Source organism: Trichoderma gamsii, assembly GCF_001481775.2.
Source record: "Trichoderma gamsii strain T6085 chromosome Unknown Scaffold_30.2, whole genome shotgun sequence".
Taxonomy (NCBI): Eukaryota; Fungi; Ascomycota; class Sordariomycetes; order Hypocreales; family Hypocreaceae; genus Trichoderma; species Trichoderma gamsii.
Genome location: NW_020171367.1, coordinates 113,169 through 136,467, shown reverse-complemented (window position 1 = coordinate 136,467; position 23,299 = coordinate 113,169). Strand labels below are relative to the sequence as shown.

Genomic DNA, 23,299 nt, shown 5'->3' with positions numbered 1-23,299 from the left:
ACTTATTAATTATCTGTTTTACAAGAAAACATTCTACAAAAATAGTCTAAATTAGCAAATGTTCATTAAACCAAGTGACTGCTTGATCAAACGCTTGTTCTTTTGCAAATTTCTCTATCTTCACATCTGGATCGCCTCGAATACCGAAGCCATGCTCGACTCCTGAAAACAAGTTGATTTGAAAAGGCTGGCCGGTTTTGATCAGTATTTCTTCCGATTTGTGCCTTTTAGAGGCTGGGAAGATCGAGTCCGTTTGAGCTGCAGCAATGGATAAAGGACCAGTCAAGGCAGCCAACTCGTCCTCTTCAACAAAACTGGGGTGTGCGACAAATGCCGCTTCAATACCACTCTTGAAGTGTCGTATCACATACTACTAACGTCAACATAAAAATTGGATGAATTGATATGAGCTGAACTTACCTTGGCACCGAAGCAATATCCAACACCCCCAATTTTAGATACTCCGAGCTCTCTTAGTGCTTTAATCGCTGCAATAACAATAGGGTCGACGTATTCAGTAGTGTGTGGGCTTTTACCATCAAAACCCTTTGCAACCCAGTTCAAGAGATCAACATTGGGGAATTTGTTGAGTGGAATTGCATCGCCGTTGAATACGTCTGGGACTAGTGTGGTGTATCCTTTGGCGGCGAAGCTATCTGCCAATAGTTGACTGTTGGCGTAGATGCCCATGACTTCTGGAACAAAAAGAATGCCGACACCGCTGTGAGCATTGTCTTCCGATGGTGTAGCGAGATAGGCATCGATTCCACCGTCTATCTTGAGAAACTTGCCCTTTGGATCACCTCTGAAGTAAAGACGGTATTAATATCTTCTACATACTCCGGCACGTTCCGAAAATACCGGCACGTCATGGTACGTACATGTGAAGAGTTCCAGTCGTGCAGCAGCTGCCTGGGGGATGCGACGCCATGATATTGAGATGAATTAGTGCTCTGAGAATAGTCTAGTAAGAGTAATTTAACAGATAGGACTGAGATAGAGAGGCTGAACGCATTGGTATACTCCAACAGTCGACTTAGCAGTCTTAAATATACATGATACATGAGCTCGGAGACGCTTGGATAATTGTCTGAAGTGATTAATAAACATGAATTCATAACAAATGCCTATTTTGCCATTAGCGCTCCCAACTGTTACATAAAGCAGAGAATAGGGAAATTTACCTATTGACTTTTTAGGTAATTATATACAAGGGCTGACAAATTGTTTTCTGAAATATAATACAGCTAATTGTGGGTAAATATTTGTGTCCGAGGACAGCTCTGGATTATGCTGTCTGAAGTAGAAAGACATAATGGTAACAGAGCGGTGATTCTATTTCGTGCTTACTTTGCGGCCTTTGACTTCGGAACGCTGGTTGACGCTAGTTTCACTTCTTTTGCGGTACAGATAGCTTGCGATTCGATATCAATTGCTACTAATAGTACTTTTGGTAGAGATACATGATGACCATACTGTTCCTTACGGTAATAGCACGGGTCGGTCGAAAACGCTCACTGAAGTTTGGGACGCTTAATGCCTGTCAAAAGGTTTACGAGCCGTGGCGCTATGAAGTCTTCAAAAGTTGTGATAATTTCCACTTTATTGCTTGCAGCCATTGTATAACACTCATCAAATGGGAATTTACCGATGCAGTACTCAATTTTTCCTTTGACTTAAGAGTCGTACAGAAAAGACCGTTCTAGTATAGAGTACGTTTTGTATCCAAACTGCATCATCTACCTTTTAATAGGTATGTCATATCCTACCTAGGGAAGTATGTCTGAATTAGGTAGACAAAGAGTATTCGCTCCCCGGGTTTAATCGCTCCCCGGGTTCATTTTTTACCCTCCGCTGTAGGTCAATAAGACAGTCAATCTGAATATAGAAACGTTTGATTACTGGTAGATGACAGTAGAAACAGTAGATGACGGTAGAAACAGTAGATGACGGTAGAAACAGTAGATGACGGTAGAAACAGTAGATGACGGTAGAAACAGTAGATGACGGTAGAAACAGTAGATAATAATAGAAGCAACAGATAGCAGTGCAATAAACTCATGTCAACAGCCACACTCAAGGTGCCAAATATCGAAAAGGATGGAATGCTGGGCAATATCTCCCAATATCAAATATGCTGCATGTTTTTTCCCCTAGGCCTTAGCAAGCCCACATCGAAAGTCGTGTTTGGTCCTCCAGCCACCAGCTCCATTGCATCTCCGCCAGGGGTCTCCCTAACCTTGATATTCTGGGCCCAAAGCGACGACTTGGTCTTTTCTGCGTTGCGAAACACCTCAGTCGGCGACGAGTCCCAGGCCAGTATGATGAGCTCCGCAGCGTTATTCCACGTGTTTGTAAGCCACCAGTCATCCCAGAAACAAAAAACATAGAGGAGGTGAAAGCCAGCGTAAAGGACAACCATGGAAACGTGCATAAGCAGAACGATGACGTCGAGTATGATGACGGCGGACCAGCCGTATGCCCAGCCATAGCGACTGACTTGGATCCTGATGGACGTGAATTGCTTCATGAAACTTGCCTCTGAGGAGTTGGTAGGATAGAAGTCAAAGTCTATAGCTGTCCAGGTGACGTTGCCGTTCCCAGGGGTGTTTAGAACAACCATGTTCCAGGTTCCGTCACCGAGACGTGATAGCCCATCGGCAATTGCGAGGCTCAGAATGGTGGCCGTTGTGTTTGCTGCCGCCTGCATGAGCTGTGTAGTGTCGTTTAAGTAGGTGTTGTTGTTTACTCCCACCGTGAAGGCGCCGTAACCAGTGCCGTTGTTTTCAATTTCTCTGACGTAGGTGTCCAGCATCGCCTCGATACTCGTGAGGTTTTGCGTGTGGCCAAACATATACCCAAGGGGATTCAGAGCGTCTGCCCAGTTGAGGCCTATCTGGATAGCATCTCCGATGCCCAGCTGCTGGCCTGAGATTGCCTTTGGCTTTGGTTTTCGTTTTGGTGTGGCGGAGGTGGAATCTGTGCTGTTTGCGAGAGCCGCCGGGCTGGATAGATTGCTGAGGACTATATCGCTAATTGTGGGCTGGTAAGTCGCCGAGGACGCCGCCCATCGAGCGTCAATGATGCAAGGGATGGCGTAGAAACTCTCCCGTCCGTCCACCCAGCCAGGTATCTTGGCCACGGCACCCAATGATGGACGCCACATGTTCGTCGTCTGCTGCCGTCCGTCTTGGGTCTTTGAAAGATCAACCCATGTGAAATGGACGGCATCCGATTTATTGTGGAGGACAAAGGCTTCATGGGGCACTGGCCAGGACATTTGAGGATTGTATCGATCGGCTCCAGAGTCGGTGTAATTGGTGAGCTGATCTGTGAGGAAGCTGACCGTACCTGTCTCAGTGGCAACAACAGCGTGGCACTGCACTTGAACAACGGGGGCGTATATTGGGTCGGTGGAAGTGTACATCGGCAACGTGATGGAGCTGGCGGTGAGGTTGGAATGATGCTTCACATACAGGGAAAAGAGGCCGAACATACGGATGACCCAGTTCGAGTGCGTCGCCGCGATGGCAGTTCCATCCGCGATCAAGTCTGCCGTAAGCGTCCTCTGCGTGCCGCTGGTCCCTGTTACTGTGATATTGGGCGTTGCATGGTCCTGATAATTCGATACTACCCAAGTTTCCACGACGTCGAAGCCATACGCAGGGCACCAGAAGTTCGAAGAAGCGTCATCCAAGCAGGCAGTCGCGTTTTCTGGTATAAAGTTGTTGCTATTGGGATCGTAGGTCTCCAGGGGCCAATTGCTCTCGTTCAACGCCAGGGGATATGTCTCGCCGCTCCTGACGGACAGGTAAAGGGGCAGTATCTGGCCCTTGTACGGGTCTGATACGTTCCACCAGTCAAGGCTGGGCTGCATCACGCCGGCCGAGGCTGGGCCCACGAGCTGGCAAAGAATGGCTGAGACGAGCAGCAGTAGGCTGAGAACAACTGTCTTCCAACTTGCGTCGAAGCCGAGAGCTGACCAGAATTTGGACGACAGGATATTGGCGGGCGTGTCGATCCTGTAACTGCTCATCAGCAGGCCTAGCGTGATGCCCTCTTGTCTAACCAGGCGGCGCCGTGCGAAATACAGCACGATTGCGCCGATGGAAGCTACCATGAGAATTTCATGGGCTTTGGAAGCGAACTGGAGAGCTTTGATGATGTCGTTTAGGTCAAGAGACACAAGATATACCCAGCGCCATCTTTTAGATAATATCGACTCGTCTGTCCAGTACACTTGTTTGAAATGAAGTAGGCAGATGCTGATGCTTATGCCGATGGCGACAAAGTGAATGAGCCATTCCAAGAGATGACCCGTGGAAAGAGATCGACTCAGGACAACCTTGCCTTGATTGTTGGTAACTTCTGTAGTAGTAGAGGTGATGGTCTTAGAGGCAGCAGGCGAGTCATGTGCGGAGCTTTCATTACCCGCTGCTTCTTCAGGCTCGAGGCTTCCGCGGCTCTCAATCATAATACCTGTAGGCTCGGACCGTTCATTTGGGGCAATGCGTTGATAAAGAGTGGTCATGGCAGAAGAGATGGCTCTTTTGCGTAGATTTCAATCTGGCTCGATGACATGAACTCGTAAGATCCCTGCAGGGGAAGAAGAGAATCGCAAGTGGAAAAGAGAGACAAAGAGGAGAAGAGAGCGAGGAGACGAGAAATAAGCCAGGCAGACTCTATCGGTTGTTTCACAGCCTCGTCTTATTGCCTCTTAGACCCTTGATTTGCGGCTGATACTCTCTCTCTCTATTGGCTCAGCCCCACGTTCAGCTCCTCATTCAACGACAACGGTATGGATGCGTGGCACCTATTAATAGGATCAGAAATCAGAATCCTTCAGGAGGAGGGTGCCATTACAGCCTGATTGACATATTGTACTTTCGTGATGGTTGCCTACATCACAAGCACTTTGGTGGACAAAGGTAGCCGGAAACGGCAGTGTCTTACATGGCTGTGCTGCATATTAGCTCTAGGAAATCATATCGTTTTTATATCCCTAATGTCTATAACAAGTTTCTGGTTAGCCTATCGTCTCTTTCTTCTTCATTGCGGGCTGTTGTGACATACCTGTACTTGATGAGGTCTACCAGGTACATGTACCTAGGTAAGTATATGTGTGTAGGATGGATGTAGATGAGGCTGAATACGCTGTAGTCCTACATCATTGGTGGAATATTAATCACAGTTTACAACATTCATAGGTGGGAGGCATGTTCCCTGTTAGTTCTGAGGTGTGGTCCTTGTGTCACTAGGATCACCCTGTTGAATTATTCGCTTCGTATTGCCTTTTCATTAATCCCTTTTTGGTGTGCCCGCAGTACCCTAACTCAAAATAGCCATTTTGTTTACATCATATTTGAGCCTTGTAGAGAGGCTCTCCGTCGATAATCTTTTGCTGGCCAAATTTCTTGAGGCGGATGGCCTGGATGGCAATGAAGCCAGTGGTGTCCATGGGAGAGAAGCCCTCAAGGGAGTCTATGGAAGCGTCCTGCTTAGAGTAGAGGTTGGAGGCGTTGCTGGAGCGGCCAAGGACATAGGCGTTGCCCTTTTAAGCAGCCAGCTTGACCTCTCCGGTAACGTTGCGCTGAGAGAAGACGATGGAGTTCTCGACCTGGGAGACGTTCAGCTTTGTTCATTTTCCAGGAGTTTTCGTTGATGACTTACAAACTCTCGCTCGGGGCTGAAGTAGAAGCCGTTGTAGAGGATCTTGGCATACGCCAAGCTTGTGAACTGGTCGCGGAGCTCACGGACACGGGAGTCCATGACGAGACCTTCGAGATCGATGTGGGCCAAGCGGGCAACTAATGGCAGTCAGCATGTCTTCATATCTCATGAAAGACGCAGTCAAGGCGAGAAACTTACTGGTCAATCCGGGGGTACTACAATAGAAGAAGAAATTGTCAGTAAGAACGTCCAAAATAGAACCAGATGCATTCTTTCGGGAATATGCTTACTCGTAGCGGCCTATATAAAAATGAGTTAGTAAATGATTGTTATGCTAGCAGTTGTCTTGGGTTGACGTACCTCGGCTCTTCAGGCTAATGAAACCTACACAGTTTTGTTAGCATATCATTATATTAATGATCAAGGGGTAGTGTTCTGATCCATCCATCAAAGCCATGCCCTCACAAGCACCAAGGAAGAGTTGTATGATACGTACGGTTCTCGACAATCTGCATCACAGTTAGCCAACATCCAGAAATAAAAAAAATGATAAAAACTCACATAGACACGGCCAATACCATGCTCGTAGCCAATCTCTGTTTCACGGGTTAGGTAAGTCATTCTAGAGTCAGTGTTTCTAGGGTGAGACGAACGGTTCCATCGCTTGAAGGAGGCCACAGAATCGGTAACTACTTCGTCACCAATAACGACCTAGGAGATAATACTGGTACCAAGAATTAGTCTACGCGATCATTTTAGGTGATGGAGAGAACATACCCCTTGTCGAAATGAATTGAGAATTCCTGGGGGACTTCAGGGGCTTCTTTGGGAGACCTGTGCACTCTATTAGGTATCAGAAAATGGCTTGGCCTGAGAGGAAGCGTACTTGGTCATGACTCACACGTTGTCAGGAGGGGGAAGGCTTGGGTCCTCCTGATAAATGTTAGTAAATGTATTTACCAAAAATCACAGTTCATCAAGAACTATACCTATCAAGATGCCCGCCTCGTACGAGCACTCCATTTTCAAGAAAATTAGCATATTCTGTAAAGAACACTGTCCATATCTCGCTAAAACGTTTACTTACGTGAACAAGGTTCTGTGAAACTATGTTGGTAACCTGAGAAAGCGACCAAGGACCATGGTATACTAACCTCGTCCATGCTCCATGGCTTAGAAGGGGTTGATGAAACGGGGATTCCGTTCTCTGCGGCATACTTTAACAAATCGCTACGTCCTCTGGAAGATGGTCAATACTAGCAAGGCAGTAAGACAAGCTGACGAGATACTCACCGGAATCTCTCGATCAACTCAGGCAGACGCCAAGGCGCAATGACCTTGATAGAGGGGTTGAGAGTAGTCTAGGCAAGCTCGAATCGGACATGACTAAGCTTCGTGTTAGCTGCCGAGTCCACAAGCCATCTCGACCTTATAAGACGCAAGGGAGAGATATTGATCACATTACGTTACTACCAGAGTTACACTGGGAGAAAAAAAAGATTCAAAGGGTCAATGATTTTTCATAGAACCAAAAAATAACCGCACCATCTCAGTTGGCAGGATATATAGGAAAAGCCCAACGCGGGGGTCGAACCCGCAACCTTGAGATTGCAATACAGAACGTGTACTTCATAAGAGTCTCACGCTCTACCGATTGAGCTAGCCGGGCCGATCATGTGACTGGAAACCAATCGTAATCGCCAACTGAGCTCGATGCGGCTCGTTGAAACACATCGACACTAAGCTTTCTTATACGTTTTTGGTCAACTGGACCGATCCTCCTGCGTGCGACTCCCTAACTTCTGCCATCTCTCCTTCGTTTTATTCCTTGTTGCCGATGTCTGTTTCATGCGCTCGACTTGGCTGATTTCGTGACAAAAACGTACATTTATCCCTAATAAATAAGAAATGCGCCTGTTACTATATCCTCCTTTTCGCCATCTTTCTCGGAGCTATTGGACGACATATCCGCTGAACCGACCGAGTTTGAGCCCTTGAACTCATTTCGAAGTTTCCGGACGTCACTGCCAGATACCCAACAAAGCTGATCTCCAATGGCTTTTAGGCTTTGGCACTGCCAGCACACCTTGTTCGGTAGGATGACCACACTGCGACGCTTTCGCACGGCCAATGCTGCCGCTGCGATCCTCGCAATGGGATTCTCATGCGCACGTATCACCGAATCTTGACCTTCTTGCGGGGGGTCCAGAAGTTCCAGCCAGGTATCAACAGATACAAGGTCGAGGTCAGGAACGCCTCTTTCGGCGCCATTCAGATGAGGACAGGATAACTTTGGTGCTCTCATCCAGCGCATTGATGCTTCTAAGATGTCCAAATCGGCAATCCATTTGCCCCTGTCATACACTGAGACGGCGGTTTCGAGCAATCGGGCAGGAACATCGCGAACACTCCTTTGGCCCACGTGCAGGGAATGTTCATATCCGGTGAAAGAGAGGTGGAAGGACGTTCCTTGGAAGCTGTCCTGCGCCAGGCCGTCAAACTTCTCGTGTGCAATCAGATGCCACAGTGAAGGATCAAAATCCTGGACCATCGGATCGGGTGGTGTAACTAAGAAAGTGAGACCCGGTTTGCCAACATTGCCAATGATTCTCTCGATGAAGTGATGAGGGATTTCGTTTATGGGGTCGCTGAGGAGACGACTGCCGACGAATATGGAGTTTGCGTGACAGACTGCGAAACTGTGATCCCCCAATTCTTCGGGATCCAAATCGATTGTCCCCGTCTCGAAAAAGGCAATGCAGCACATGGTGGTCCTTAGCTTCATGGATTGAAGAGACACCAGGCTTTTCAGACTTTGCCACCATTTTGACTTGCTTATTTGCATGCGAATAACTTGGAGGTCTACTCGCGCTCCAGGCAATCTTGAGTAGATTTTGCTCGCCGTCTCAATTGCGCAGAGCGATTCGAAGTAGTCGCCAGATTTCTCCAAAGAGGTGGACTTACTGACCTCTTCAAGTGTTTCCACGATGTGGGCCGAGCTGATATTTCCTTCTTTGATGCATCTTACAGCTGCATGACATCCATGCAGTTATTTTGCATCGGCTTTCGTAGTTTGTGGCTCCAAGGAAGGTAAATTGCCGTTTTGGCATCGCCACAGACGAAATAATATGGTTCCGGTTGAGCCCCAAAGCTTGGGGGGATAGAGGCACATTCCTGAATTCGTTCTTCCCCAACCGTAAAGAATGCAGCTCTCGAGAATTCTTCATCTTTCAGCCATCCGTGAATGAAATCGGGCGTCGAGAATTGCTCGTCGTCATCTTCTGACCATCTAATGCCGCGACTGCTAGTGGACTTTATGCTATGGTCATTCACAAATATGCTCGGGCCATTCTCAAACTTTTGCTTCTTCGATGGAGGTTCCGAGTCGGGATCAACATCGATGTAGGTATAATGATATATGGCACCCTGGCTGACCCGGTATCTAATGACTGCAGCAGCCGCAATTCGAGGCTCGAGTTCTCTTGCACCCCAGCTCCGAAGGAAAGAAATTGCGGCCTCGGTATCACTATCGAAAAATTTCATCAGAAGAGAGAAATTTGCCAGCCCAAATGCTGGCGCAGGGTAATTCTGCGGCGAGGCCAAACAGGCTGCGCAATTTCGCTGACCAAATCTAATGAGTCTAGTTAGATTTTGCTTTTCAACGCCGGTCGATTGGGTGTATCGATCAATAGCTGCTGTAAACAGAGATAACCACTCAGCCCAGTCGTGGCCACTCCAGTTTCGAAAGGCCGCAGCCTTCTTATGCGCTGCCACTGCTGCGTTGCTGATACATTTTATCAACTCTAATGCATCGTCGACATCGAGCACTGGCTGTTGCCACGAACCCAAAGCACTGCCAATAGCAACAAGTGTGAAATCATCAAACTGAACTTGCGATTCGCCTACACCCGCATGTCGCATTGCCGTGATTGGCTCTCCATAATACCTTGCTTGGGTCAATGGCAAAGACCAGAAGACACCCTTTCCATCTTCAGTCTTGTTTGTTAGGCCGATAGATATGAGACCGCCTTGGCTAACCAAAGGGTCGGATTGGCTGATATGTTGGTTAGTACCAGCAAAGAACATGTCAGGATACAGGTGCCATGCGGATAGCGCCAAGAGGATAGCACCGTTGCTGATGTGATGTGGAGCGCCTTTGATAAGACTCTCCATGGTTTCCAGGGCATTTATCCAGGCTTCCAAGATGGCAGAATAAATGTTACCGCCCGACCAAACAGGCAAGGAGATATTGTCGATGATTAGACGTAATTGGGTCTGTCGGAGCTTTTGGCCTTCATCGGCGGTCTGAAGCCATGATCTAAACGATGCCGTACAATTAGAAAGAAACGAGGCCACAGCGACATTAGATTACACGCAGTCACATACCTCGCACTTGCGTCCCATTCGTCCAGCTCAGTTCGAGTCAGCTCGATATGAGAGGCAGCCAAGTCTGAGATTTTGAGGGGCCCGTCGCATTCTGTAATGCCGCTTTGGAGGTGTAATTTCCTCTGCTGAACGAATTCCGTCCATATAGCTATAGCTTCTTCTCTCTTCCATATCCTCGCCAGCATGCAGGCGAGTAAATGCATCGTTACGGCCTCGCTTCCCGAAGTAGCAGAGGCCCAAATACTGGTCCCGTCCGCCCCAACGTGGTCTGCAAATAGTCCCTGTTTTGGTGTTCCTTTGGGGTTGACGGTCGGTAGCTTGGCGATCTCGCTGACTCGAAGTCCATATGCATGGATGAGCTTGGGCACGGGAGGAATCACGCTTTGAAACAAAGCTGTAAGTTTTCGCGCTGCAACATGTATTGCTCCATCTTCGGCGGCCTTTCTTCGATGAGAGGAGAGAGACTCTCCAAGCGCGTGATACTCTTCTGGTGCGTCGTATTTAATCAGCGCAAAGTTGAAGTTGAGGTTGGCAAGCGTCAAAGTTGTCTCGTGAGATGCTTTCATGAATGCAGTTGTTAAATTTGAAAGGGATGCCATTGATCGAAGTCGCCTATTTTCAGTGAAGGTTCTACCAAACTGCAACTGAATGTATGTGAAGATATTGGAATAGGCATTTTGAACTGCCCAGTCTCGGACGCGACGCGGACTTGACTGCCACAATTGCCACACCATAATAAACGTAGCCAATTGGTTATCTGCATTGTGCTGGTAAGCAAGGATCTTATTGGCGCGAATGCCTCGCAGGATCGACATGCAGCCTGATATACATTAATAGCTCTGCCACCCCAACAGCCATCAGGTTATCTACCCAATCTCTCTACCCAAGCCAAATAACTTCCAGATAAAAATGATAATACAATAATTTGCGCAAGCCTTTAAATCGAACCGTGATCCACAGAGGAGTATGGCACTAGAACCTATCGTTATGCATTATCGTGACTTCATGGGCGATGCTCGATTAGGCACGTAAATTCGCAAATCTGGCTGAGCTTGATGTGGGGAAGAAGTCGGCACTAAATTTTAGATGTATGTGAGGCGGTATATAAGGCGAAATAGGTTTGGTGGCGGGGTACGCATATTTATCTCGCTTCTGCCTCGTATAAGTGGCTGTTTTACATGTAATTATGCTTTTGCGTCGGACCGACCACTTCAAGTACCTGTATATATATTACGCTGAGGACACCATCGCATGATAAATCCTGTTTCCATCCTGTTGAAGAGACCTCTGGCAGGATAATCGGCTTCGAATGTTTGTATCATGTCCCCTATAAAGCATACAACGGTGAATGTGTCGTCTCAGGACGCTCGCAACGACAGCGATCCATGTCCCGTCTATACCGAGGATGCGGAGCCTTTCCTACCAAACAATACAATTTCCCCAAAATGGCTGGTGAAATCTGTTGACGATGAAGACGATAATAAGGCTATCGCCGTTGAAATGGAAAGACGCCGTCGGCAATACACAACTATGCAGCGTATCATCATCAGTCCTGAGACACCACCCGAAGTGCGACCATTTAGATGGCTCATCTCCTATCATGCGCTTCCCAAGGGATACAGCAGCGAGCACGGTCAGAAAGGCCCACTGCCGCCCTGGCGCATGCTTGTGCGGTGCTTTTTAGTCGATGCTCCCTCCCAGTTAAGCGATCCGGGTCAGATAACGTCTATAAGGTCATGGAAAGATTATCCTGTGACAAAAAGGACAGAGTCTCATCATCGTACACAACTTGACGATGCTCCGCCTAATATAACCTGTGGAAAGCGATTTGTGTTTTCACGCCAGAAACACAAATTTCTTTACGGAGATTGGCTTTTCGTCGTCTATCTCTGGGGTGCGGACCAACCGTGGGTGGACCGTGTTGATGTACGGAAGTTGCTGTTATCATGTAACGTATTCAGGTGAGTACATGTCAACTTGTCTTTTCGTTTACCTCTATTTTCTGTTCCTGCCGCATTGCTTACCACGTTATCGTCCCAGCGTCCAAGCTTGGGAATGGGCTGATGCCAAGACGCCATATATGTTTTATGAACTTCGAAAGGGAGAAGATGGCGCGCTGGTGGATACAGCAAACGACACTCCCCAGAGTGATCGTGACGATCTAGCGCAGCTTTATGGCCGTTCACCGGAAAGACTCTCTGAACTGCGCCGTATTATGAATGCTCAGTCAAGGTATATCCTTGGACGATGGACACACTGCTAATCCTTGGAACCCAGTGCTGCGAAAAGCTTGAGCACACTTGCTACATAATTGTCAAAAAGCTGATGTGAGCCAGCGCTCACATGTCGTAAGGCCTCTTCACTTCTACTCATGCGAGTTGTCGATGGAGGCCGGGGATGACGAGAGTAATGGGCATCTCTACGAGAGTAACGAGCGCCGTGACGAGATTTTTTCTATACAGATATTATTAGTGATTTATATTCAGTTAAATTCTGGGATTCAAAGTCAGGTAGCTGATATGGTCAGACACAGATTTTGACCACTCAGTTTCGGTTGAAAATAGGCCAAGATGTGCTACAAGGCGTAAATTGGTATGTTGGATTATGAAATATCTGTGTGTATCCTACCTCAGCTTGCGGGAATTGCTTCTACAGTCTTTACTAATTCCACCATCATTGCTACTTTGACTATTTCTACTATTTTTATTAGATTAAGAAACCTCAATACACCGAATAGAATTATAAACCTGCTGGATCTACTACGCCTGACTAGACTAAATGTACTCCAGTCTCACGTAGCTGCTCTAAATCCGCTCAATTTTCTTTACCATCTTAACTTTCTGCAGCTCTCAGCTGTTCGTTGTCGCTGGCTCGCCTGTTCTCGGCTCGTCCCATCTCTTCCATAAAGTCGAATACCGGAGGCAAGTCCTATTACGGGCTAAAGGGATATCCTGCGTCAGCAGAGAAACCGACCAGACTATCTCGCAGACGATAATCCACGTCTGCGGTCATCAGGTCACAAGACTCTGGCAGCTTACGCCATACATACTCCAAGTCCTGTTTCACTAAACGCATTTCCTTTCGTAGTTCGGAGATAATAGCCGCCGTCTGCTTCTTTGTATTAATATCTATCTTCTTGGTCAATTGGGTTGGTGGCCAGTTCATGTTCCAGGTAGCTTCTTCTTGGCTTTTACAGTCCATTGACATGACTCAATGGCAGCGGTTGATTCTTTCTTCCATTCTCAGTATAAATCAGGCTTTATTGTATATTTTCAATGTGTAAACTCCTCTATAGTGAGCTCGCACTTGTCCAAAACTACTATTTTGCCGAGTTGCTGTCGTCAAGTTGACATCACGAGTAGCTTTCCCCTTTATTCCTCCTCACTGTCCAAATCACTCTCATCGTCGCTATCGTCGCTATCCTCGTACATCCCCAGCCTGTTTGCACGTTCAGCTCTTTCTACTACCGCCATATGCACCCGGCGGGCTGCTTCTACAGATTCGTCCTCGGTCAGTTTCAAAGGTGACTCAAAACCGTAATCCACGATCCAAGTCTCCACAACATGCATGTGGGTGGTTCCGAAATGAGTAGCCAGGGAAAGCAACATGCTCTCTCGCATGTACTTGCTTGGTGTTGGGAAAGGGCGTTGCTCGTGATACCGGGCCCAGACAGCCTCCCATCCAAGACGTTGAATATCTTTGATGCGAATGAGCGCCATAATGAAATGGAAATAGAGAAAGCGTGGGACTGGGCGGTTCTCGTTGAGAAACACTAGCTCCTTCCCATGTATGTCCTTGCCATATAAGCCTGGGACTAATTTATCCTTCTGTAAATAAGGCGAAACGATCTCTGCGCGCCATTGTGTAATGGGAGTTTCCTTAGCATCGACGGGGACAACTACGATGTCATAGCTGTCGAACCACCCCTTAACCCAATCCGACAAAAGAAGTGCATTTCCCAGCTCCTAGAAGTGATTGGCTTCGGTCGCCAAATAGCAATTTACCAAAGCCGTGGTCGTCGAGAAAAGGGGGTACGATGTGTGCGGCTCTATGAAAATCTGATGAATGCCAACTGCCGGTTATATGGCACCAAGTTGCATTATGAGGGGCGTCTTCGTGGCTCTCGTCGTGGTGGTCGCCATAGTTGCCTTTGTAGTAGGCCAAAGCGTCTCGACGCCATCTCGAATCGCGACCTTTCCATGGACGCCATCTTGATTTGGCTTTTCTCGGAAACTGGCTTTTCCATTTGTCAAGCTCGTCAAGCTTGTAGAGAGCCATGAGGCTTTGAGAGAGGTCACCGCCAGATGGGTCTATCAATCATACTTGTGAAGGGCCTCCAAATCGCATCTTGCTCGTTTGATGCCTCCACAGGTCGCTTCCCGCAGAAAAGTAACGCTGGTTCTGACTTTGGACTATTTCATCAGCGTCCCTATCTTTTGCACCAGCTTTCCGCTGCTTGGCCACCGTATCTCGCTCGAGTTGAATCGCCTCTTTCTTCCTGTAAGCGATCTCAATTCCAAGGGATGCGAGCATGATGCTCCCCTGAGGATCTGGTTCCGGCTGCTCTTGGTCTGGCGCTACCTCTGGTTCTACAACCCGCTTTAAAGCATCGAATGCGCTCTGAAGCTCCGCCAAGATACGTCGAGTGGTGTCAGGCTCGGTTGTCGTCGTGTCCAGGATGCTCTCGGATGAACTTGAGCTGTTTGTTGCTGTGTCTTGGTCGGTGGCGGCCATGATGTAAGCGGATGCAGCCTGTGCGAATTGAGTGAGCGTTTGGTCAATTTGCTTCTAGATGAGAAGGTTCTGTTATAAGAAGCAATCCTGAGGGTACATTGTCCTCTTTTTATATTCTGTGTGCGTGGATCTGGTCTTTTTATTCCATTGCTGGCTGAAATATTGTCTTTTGGCCGTTTCCAGCTGAACTATACTGAGAAAATCTCCACTACTACATCTAGTACATCTAGTACATCTAGTACATCTAGTACATCTAGTACATCTAGTACATCTAGTACATCTAGTACATCTAGTACATCTAGTACATCTAGTACATCTACTACATCTACTACATCTACTACATCTACTACATCTACTACATCTACTACATCTACTACATCTACTACACTTATTATACCTACCTACCTACCTACTATGCCTACTATATACTGTACCTACTACACCTACTACACCTACTACACCTGCTACACCTGCTACACCTTCTCCTACGTTACATGTCTTCAAATCGATGCGTTGTATTGAGTCATCAACTATAAGAGTGCACATACAAGGTCAGTGATCAGACCGGTTTACAATGATGCTTGTATTGCCTCACTTCTCCATTTGGAGTCTCTCTTTCGGCCAATGATGGCAGAGATGCATGTGCAAAAGACCCCTTGCCTGTATACATGTATGGCAGTAGCTAAGGTACCCAGTTGCCTGCTCTCGGGAAGACGCTAAAGACGTGGAGATGCGGGTAGCGAAATCTTAAAAAGCGGCACGGAGAAAAGGCTTGCCTTGATCCCTGTCTTTAGCTCATCCAAAAATAGAAACAAACACAAACAAGGTTCAGGGCTGATATCAACAATGTGTAGATCCAAATTTCGAACACAAACAGCCCAGAAGCGCATTCATTGTCTCTTTTCATTCACACTCACTCCCTCTTTGGACCTACCTCTTTGTGCTCTTGCAGCATGCGACAAGCACAGGGCATGTTGTTTTAGCCCAGCTTCTTGAGATCTCATAATTTCTTTTTCCAAATAAATCATCAGTCACCCTCAACGACATCAAAGATTTGACCGCAATTGCTAAACTACCACTTTGAACGTTCTTCCCAGTATTTGATCTTTCGCACAACCAAATTGGCTGAGCTGGAGCTTAGCGTACCGTTTCCACTATGGATGACTATTTTCTCAAAGTCAACATGCTCAACGACGAAGCCCAAGCTGCAGCCATAACGGATTCGACCGAGGCCATCGCTAGTGGCGCCGCTCCCGCGCCGGCATCTCTCGCGCCAGCATCTCTCGCGCCAGCCAACGCCGTGGCAGATCCGGCGCCCGCAAACCAAGACAGCGCATTTGATGCCTTAGTCTGGCCCGACGAGTGAGAGATGACGCTCCGAACAATGTGGAAAATTTCTTTGCCCACGTACGCAGTGAAGAGGCTTACTGGGACTCACTTGCTACCAAGCTGCTCCAGATGGGTCTAATAGGTTGCTGCGATGCCGATATTTCAGTTTGCAGGACCAACGCACTGGTATCCGAGAAACCTCCAAGACTGCAGATCGTCGTTGTCGTTGACAGTTGTCAATGAGGCTGGCGAGGCTGTGGAGACTATTACCCAGAGGGTGAAAGAAGACAATCTTCCAACCCAGCCTCAGGATCCTGTCTCGCTTATCGAACGACTCATTCTGGAGCGCAATCGAGAGCGAAAAGCCGCAAAGGAAGATCAACCAAGCACCTCGACCTGGGCTAATATCTTTTATGGCAATTGATTTGGCTCATTCGGCGATTTACTCAATGGGCAAATGCCCATTCCCTTTTTCCTCCGTAGTAGGTGAGACCTTTGCGAAAGTCTATTCCTCCCTTTCTTAATAGATGAAACCCTGGTGAAAGCCGGAATTTTCTCGTTCCTTGGTGGATGAAAGTCTATCTCCTCAATGTCGAAAGATCATGTCCTCGATTCCTAGTATCTGATCCCCCCGAGCATCTACTCGTCTCATGAACGCGAGACAGTGGCGTCAGGGAGCGGGTTCGACTCCCGCGTGACGTCTCATAGCCGTATGAAGCTCAGAATGGCCTAGCTGTTGCGTAACACGATGGAGCGGTGTGATTGTATTGACGGATTCATAGAGCGCCACCAGGAACAAACGCTATCACCAACTACTAGCCTCAATAAAATACATTCATATCGAACCTAATAGCGACTTCACAGTATAAACACTATCGAGCAGTGCTAGGCGGTTAATTAGCCTCCAAGCCACGGACAGAAAATACACTGGGCGTATGAATGACGATATCAATCGTCACCAATTCCTCGCACAATTTACATCCCTCTTCTTGACATTGGCGTGACAATAACGGCAAAGCTGTCTCCTCAAATTGTCGATATCTTTTGGGACCATCTTCCTTGAAGTCAAGATGGCTTCTCCTTTGTCTCCCATTTCGAGTGCCTTTCTAGCTCTGCCATTGGAAAGTCGCCGGCAGATTTACGGACTCTGTATCCCACAAAGGATTCGATACGATGTTTCCAGTACCCTGTGCTACAGAAATTATCCGGACTTGTTCAATGAGATACCCGATCATCCTCTCAGGGCTTGGAGAGAGGTAACGCTATTTGATCGACAGCGATGGTGACGACGGAAGGCGACGTCAGCTTTCAACAGACACTAAAGTGAAGCGAAAAAGAGTCCCTTGGCATTTGTTAATGACCATCGGAATGCATTGCCTGCATTACTTCTCTGCTGCCATCAGATTATTGAGGAGGTGACGGACATGTTATACGCAGAGAACACGTTTCGAGTCAACATCCAAGATGGTGATGAGCTCACTCTCGCAGACTTGCTCAGCTCCAAGCCAAGGCAGAAGATACGCAAAATGGTGCTCATCCTACGACCTGGGGGAGCCTCTTACCGACCCAGGTTCAGCATGGACCCTGATATCTGGGATAGCATCCTGGGTAACCTTCAGATAATAGCGGTTGTTGTAGAGCAGCCAGAGCCAGCCTTCCAAGAAGTGTTTGAGAAAGCAACACCAGAAGAAGGGTTTGCGAAATGGATTGCCTGGATAACACCAATTTTTGAGTACCTATGTCGGGCTCTTGATAGAGAAGCCAAAATCGTGGTGGACGTAAATGATGAAGAAAAGACGGCTTAAGTAATAAAAGAGGCAATGCCGGGGCACTGTCACTTTCAGCAACTACCTATAGCCGACTACAATTTCGGAAGAGAAAAGTTCACTTCGGCATCAGGATTCTGGGGAGGATACTGGGGCCGACTTGAAGACGACCCAATCACCGCTCGGGACTGCATCGACGATGACGACTACTAGTACGATCTTTATGATTCCGATTGAGGCCTGCCAGCGGCTCACGAGACTCGACCATATAGGGGGCTAAACGCCCTTTTCTATAAATGCAATCCTCCCATACCTGCATTATTTCACAAGAACTCAAACTTAAACAGAATATCGTATCCACCATGCATCCACAGATCCACCTACATCAGTCTACTAAAGACTGTTACATCTTCCGTAGTATAGTGGTCAGTATGCAAGCTTGTCACGCTTGAGACCCGGGTTCAATTCCCGGCGGGAGAGATCCGCCAGGCCTCCAAGAGGCTCTTCAATTTTTTTTTTTTTATAATTTTCTCTATGACGTTTTAAGAGATAAGTTATCCAGCATTCCAGCTATTTCGTGGGCTACTGCTGCTACTGCTGCTACTGCTGCTAAGGGTGACCTATCACCAATGTAGAGTAGAGTGGATTCCGTCTGAAATAAATACAATTGACGTAGAACAGAAGAAGTCTACCTCTGCATGAGATCTCGGTTGTCTCTTGTGAGAGCTGTGACCTGTTTCTGATATGCGACGATGCAGGCTTCGGCGTCTTCGAGATCCGGGCCTTGCGAGAGGTCCACGGCGTTGGCCTTCTTGCCATGGAGTTTGATGCCTTTGATCTCGAAATTGAAGCATTTGTTCGGATCAAGGAGCTTTCCGCGGGCATCCACGACTGCCAACGTTGCCGTATGTAGCTTCGTGCCCGTGTTGTCGGACACTTTGTTTGATCTTGCCATGTTTGATGTCCCGGCAATAGTTCTTGGTAGCTCGGGGCGGGTATATGCGAAAGCGCTGGCTTGGCGGAGACTGAAGGAAAAAAAGCCAACAAGTGAAGCCAATATTGGCACGTCAAGTGTGGAACTCGGGCGAACTGCCAGGGGCAATCCTCCATCTATGCAACAACCAACATGCTCCATGATCCACATCCGACAGCGTTTAGAATCAAGCACTGTTGAGCATACTACGAGACCTATACCATGGGCCTAATGACGCTTACGAACAGGCAGAGCTGATGATGCTACTTTTTTTGTGACGGATGCTGTGCCTTGGGATATCGATGATGTGAAACTTGTAGAGGCTGGCATCTCTTTGCTACCACGTGGAATCGGGATGCTTTCAGGTCTAACAGCTGGAGCTACTACAATCAGGAACAGACGAGAACAAGGGACATTTAAAAAAAAAATTACCGACGATACATATTGCCTACATAGGAAATATTACATACATTGAAAGAAGAATGAAAAGGAAAAAAAAAAGAAGTCAATTGAGCTACTGGTTCTTGGCTGCTTCGATTCTGGCCTTTGCATCTTTGAGGGAGCGCTCGACGTTTGGTTGTCTCAAGGATCCGTCCCATTTCTTGGCAAGTCTATCTGCTTGGAAGAAGGATAGCTCCTCAGACGAATAGTATTAGCAATCTGTTCAAACAAGTAGAACAATGAATCATTACAAGTGCTTACCGTCAGTCACCTGCATTGATTGCCGAAACTGTCTGCAAGTACTGCTTTCCTCCCGTCGTCACAAAATCGGTATACATGACCCACTCGTGATTGGCATCTACCAAAAAGCTCAGTGGTGCCAGGAGTGCGGGGAGTGTTTTCATGAACCGTTCGGTACGTGTCTTCTGAATGATGGATGGCGGTGTGAGTGCAAAAGGCGATTGCCAGTGTTTTCCGAACACTCGTCATATGCTACACCTCTGGTCGTTGCGTATCTTATGGCCGACTTCCTCACCAAGAGCGACTCCCATCTCATCGGCAACGCGGCTGGCAAGCTCTGTTGTAGCCCTGATGTTGATGGTGAAGTCTGAAAGAATGAGGATTGTATTTTTAACGGAAAGAGCTTTGCCAGCGAAACGTGGCAAAGAAATGTATGGCGTTCAAGTGCAAGTGAGTCGAAAGTGTCAACAGCTGGTAAGGGCTTCTGCCATTGGTAATTGCTGATGTGACTGTTTGCCAGCTGGTGGCCGTCACCAAAAACAACCGCGGGTTGCCAGGTAGAGACTTAACACTGGGACTGGGCTGAGCCGCAATTCGATTCCCGAAACAGCTGATGGGGATGGCTGCCACGAATCAGATGCTGCTCACCTTGGCGTGGGGACTCCGCGTGAGTTAACAAGGTACTATCAGGTTGGTCGTCCCAGCCCCCCTCGAGCACTGCCTTTCTCTTCTCACAACTTCAGTCAACTCAACACTCTGCCATCAAACAAGCAAACAAGTGCACCAAAGCTCCATCATCAAATAATTTCAGGTCTTCGTACTTTATTATTCTGAGCAGCAAAGTAAGTAGTCTCTCATCTTTGGTAAGAGTCGACAACGCTCACTCGTAAAAACAAACAGAATGCCACGATACAATCCTCAGTGGGAAAACCAGATCAAGACGTACCGAAAAAACCGCGTCCTGATCGTCGTCAGAAGCCTTCCATTCAGCGCCACGACGACCCAAGTCGAGTCTGCCATCCGGGCCAGACTCACCAAGCCCGACTCTGCCACCTTTTTGTGGCCCCCGGGTGCGACCCGCCCAGATCGTCACATCAGTTGGGTAATGCTTGCTTTCAGCAGGCGACCTGATACCCAAATGGCCCTGGAAGAGCTCCAGAACTTCGAGATCCGCGGCCGTCCAATCCATGTCGAGCGAGCGCACAAAGACGCAGTAAGTATTTACATCTTTCACTCATTCTCTGTGTTTCACTGCTAATGAATACTGTAGCGTCTCCCCAATCCCTCGTTTAGAATGAGAGCAGCGCGCAATTCTGCCTCTGCTACCAACGCTGCTATCACCACCACTACTGCTGCTGCTACTACTACTATTACTACTGCTTCCGCTGCTTCTACCGCCGATTCCTCCATCCAGCCCGCTCCGACTGAAGACACCACGGCCCGCAATGCTTCCGATTCTGTCGAAGAGACACTCGTGCCATCACGGGACTTTGAATGGTGGTGGTAGATACAAATGGTCATACGGACGAGAGCAGGACAGTCTTCAACCGGATGATGGGCGAAAGCCCACATTCTCCCCTTCATGAATGGCGAAAGCCAAAATCAACCCCCCTCGAAAGCGGGCGAAAGCCCAATTTCTTTCATTCCGTAAGCGGTGAAAACCGGCATTCATAAAGGGTGAAAAACCTTGGGCTTCGGCCCTAAGGTCGCTTTGGCAGCCCTTCGGGGTGTGGGTTCGATTCCTACAGAGATCCTCCATCCTGGTGTTGCAATTATTGAGGTGTAGTGCCTGCTGTTTCTTGTCTTCTTTTCTGAAAGAGATGCCTGGCAATGGAACTTCGTGGCTTTCCAACCCGTACCTACGTTATCCCCCTCTTTAATATTATTGTCACTGCAGCTAACTACATGTAACTACCCCACGGCTATCTAGACATGAATCCGCGGACCTCATTCGCTCTGATCCTTTGTCCGATACGTTGTGTTCACCAGCAGCAAGAGAGTCTCGATTGCCTCGGTATACTGTACCATATGGGCGCTATCAGAGGAGAAGAGCAAATATGGGAGTAGGATTAATCAAAAGCAATTGACTTGAAGGATCAAAAACACATGGTCATCTGGCTTTTGGGCGATCATAATCTATACTGCTTCAATCTTTATCCACGCTGTTTTTGTCTTTGCATTCGCTCTAGCGGTGAAGGAGCTCTTACGTGTTCCTTTTCTTGGGCATTTTATTTGACATTGTTTGACATTGCAATGTGATCTGCTCTCCGCGCGTAACGCTTCGCCTACCGTCTTCCTTCTATTTTGCAATCTGAAGGATGAAATCATGATCTCGCGATGGAGGTTAAAAAGCACTAAATGGCCTGCTACTTTTAAGATTTAGCTGCCGCCTTTAACCGCCCACGATGTAATTAAGTGGCGCTGCCAGCACTCCACAAGTAAGCCACTATATGTACCTATAGCCAAGGACATAAGTAGATTACCCCCCAAATTTCCTGATTTTTCCGTGTATCCTCTTGTTGCATATAACAGATCTCGTGGGGGATACCTGGTCGAATTTGCATTCAATGCCGATGATTTGGGTTGAGCCGAATTCTCCTTCCAGCTCCTTGTCACAGAAATCTACGTTATCTGATTCGTTATCATCATCGACAGGGACTTCTTGTGAGGCCCTGTCTGTCAGCTCGGGACTTTTCCTCCATTTCCTCCTGTTTATCGGTTATCTGGTTGCGATAGTATCAGAAACGCTCTTTAGATTAACAGATTTGTGGTCTTATTTAGTCACTGCATTTCAAAAAGAGGAGGGAAAAATAAGGAGAAAGCTGCCGCTCAATGGTGAGCGGCGATATTTAAAGTCCTGTCACAGCATACCGATCGTCCCAGAAGTATATAAAATGTTCAGAAGCCAGAACCTTTGGCAAAGCAATGCAGATTAATCTAGGTACCGATTCAAGGAAATATGCAGCGTGGCAACCCAAAAAGCACTCCACAAAGTAAGTCAATGAAGAACTCTAAGCATATTCGCTAGTGCCGCTGCGATAATCGCGCAGGAAGGTTCCTGTGGCCAAAATTTGGTTGCTTTTAGATCTGTCTCTGGATTTGAAAATTAGAAATGCACAGCCCTCTAGCTAAGATAATTTTCTTCGTCTGCGTCACCGCTTGGTAGTACCATGGCCGTTTGTCATACCCACCCCCAAGTGAGAAATCCAGTGAATTAGAGAAACTCAAGCTTGGCAAACTTCCGATAGATATCTTCCTTAGCAGCGCCAGCAATGGATCGAGATGGAAATTCCGCCCTGGGATCTAGTTGGTGATCACGTATGACTGCTATTATGCTGACAAGCCTCAATCACAGCTCCGCTGTCGAAGATGGATGCCATTGGCCGTATGTGAGCTGCGTTCTCCATGTGCCAAATTTGGGGTCATTACGAGTTGGGGGCCTGTTTGTGCACCACGTACATGTATAACGGTTAATGGTAGTGCTTCCGCGCAACAACTTACTGCATTCCCTCGGCAACTCTAACAGCAGCAGCATGCGTAGCAAATGCGCTTAGCAGAAACAGGCCGCTAGAAACCTCAAAGCCTTATGTAGGACATAATCCTCCTTGTTTTTTTTTTTTGCCTCGCTTTTTTTTTTGTCTGGATTAATGTTATCTACGCGAGACCAAAGATGTAGAAATTGATCATTCCAGAGTGCTTGTGTTCGGAAGTGGATTTATTGTTTAGGTAACGGTAGATGCCTATGTCCATTTATTGTTAG

The 23,299-nt window shown here is 47.5% G+C and overlaps 9 protein-coding genes across 9 annotated transcripts; 4 read left to right on the top strand and 5 right to left on the bottom strand.

Moving 5' to 3' along the window:
- Positions 1–46: 46 nt before the first annotated feature.
- On the bottom strand, positions 47–931 carry TGAM01_v207797 (dienelactone hydrolase; the record flags this gene model as incomplete). The annotated part of the gene is made up of 3 exons (XM_018805340.1): positions 47–370; positions 421–805; positions 882–931. 3 exons carry the CDS (start codon positions 929–931, stop codon positions 47–49), a joined length of 759 nt encoding a protein of 252 aa, XP_018661511.1.
- Positions 932–2,128: 1,197 nt separating this feature from the next.
- Positions 2,129–4,531, bottom strand: TGAM01_v207796 (hypothetical protein; the record flags this gene model as incomplete). The annotated part of the gene is made up of 1 exon (XM_018805341.1): positions 2,129–4,531. One exon carries the CDS (start codon positions 4,529–4,531, stop codon positions 2,129–2,131), a length of 2,403 nt encoding a protein of 800 aa, XP_018661512.1.
- A 4,163-nt stretch (positions 4,532–8,694) lies between these two features.
- Positions 8,695–10,655, bottom strand: TGAM01_v207795 (hypothetical protein; the record flags this gene model as incomplete). Its single annotated transcript, XM_018805342.2, has 2 exons — positions 8,695–9,988; positions 10,057–10,655. 2 exons carry the CDS (start codon positions 10,653–10,655, stop codon positions 8,695–8,697), a joined length of 1,893 nt encoding a protein of 630 aa, XP_018661513.2.
- Positions 10,656–11,376: 721 nt separating this feature from the next.
- On the top strand, positions 11,377–12,319 carry TGAM01_v207794 (hypothetical protein; the record flags this gene model as incomplete). Its single annotated transcript, XM_024550173.1, has 2 exons — positions 11,377–12,017; positions 12,097–12,319. The coding sequence occupies 2 exons, from the start codon at positions 11,377–11,379 to the stop codon at positions 12,317–12,319; spliced, it is 864 nt and encodes a 287-aa protein (XP_024405068.1).
- Positions 12,320–13,427: 1,108 nt separating this feature from the next.
- Positions 13,428–14,790, bottom strand: TGAM01_v207793 (hypothetical protein; the record flags this gene model as incomplete). Its single annotated transcript, XM_018805344.1, has 3 exons — positions 13,428–13,954; positions 14,061–14,319; positions 14,380–14,790. 3 exons carry the CDS (start codon positions 14,788–14,790, stop codon positions 13,428–13,430), a joined length of 1,197 nt encoding a protein of 398 aa, XP_018661515.1.
- A 1,156-nt stretch (positions 14,791–15,946) lies between these two features.
- Positions 15,947–16,543, top strand: TGAM01_v207792 (hypothetical protein; the record flags this gene model as incomplete). The annotated part of the gene is made up of 2 exons (XM_018805345.1): positions 15,947–16,152; positions 16,333–16,543. The coding sequence occupies 2 exons, from the start codon at positions 15,947–15,949 to the stop codon at positions 16,541–16,543; spliced, it is 417 nt and encodes a 138-aa protein (XP_018661516.1).
- A 1,000-nt stretch (positions 16,544–17,543) lies between these two features.
- TGAM01_v207791 (hypothetical protein) lies at positions 17,544–18,098 on the top strand (the record flags this gene model as incomplete). The annotated part of the gene is made up of 2 exons (XM_018805346.1): positions 17,544–17,897; positions 17,964–18,098. 2 exons carry the CDS (start codon positions 17,544–17,546, stop codon positions 18,096–18,098), a joined length of 489 nt encoding a protein of 162 aa, XP_018661517.1.
- A 319-nt stretch (positions 18,099–18,417) lies between these two features.
- On the bottom strand, positions 18,418–18,840 carry TGAM01_v207790 (hypothetical protein; the record flags this gene model as incomplete). The annotated part of the gene is made up of 2 exons (XM_018805347.1): positions 18,418–18,505; positions 18,578–18,840. 2 exons carry the CDS (start codon positions 18,838–18,840, stop codon positions 18,418–18,420), a joined length of 351 nt encoding a protein of 116 aa, XP_018661518.1.
- Positions 18,841–20,440: 1,600 nt separating this feature from the next.
- Positions 20,441–21,125, top strand: TGAM01_v207789 (hypothetical protein; the record flags this gene model as incomplete). Its single annotated transcript, XM_024550172.1, has 2 exons — positions 20,441–20,752; positions 21,006–21,125. 2 exons carry the CDS (start codon positions 20,441–20,443, stop codon positions 21,123–21,125), a joined length of 432 nt encoding a protein of 143 aa, XP_024405067.1.
- Between the last annotated feature and the right edge of the window lie 2,174 nt (positions 21,126–23,299).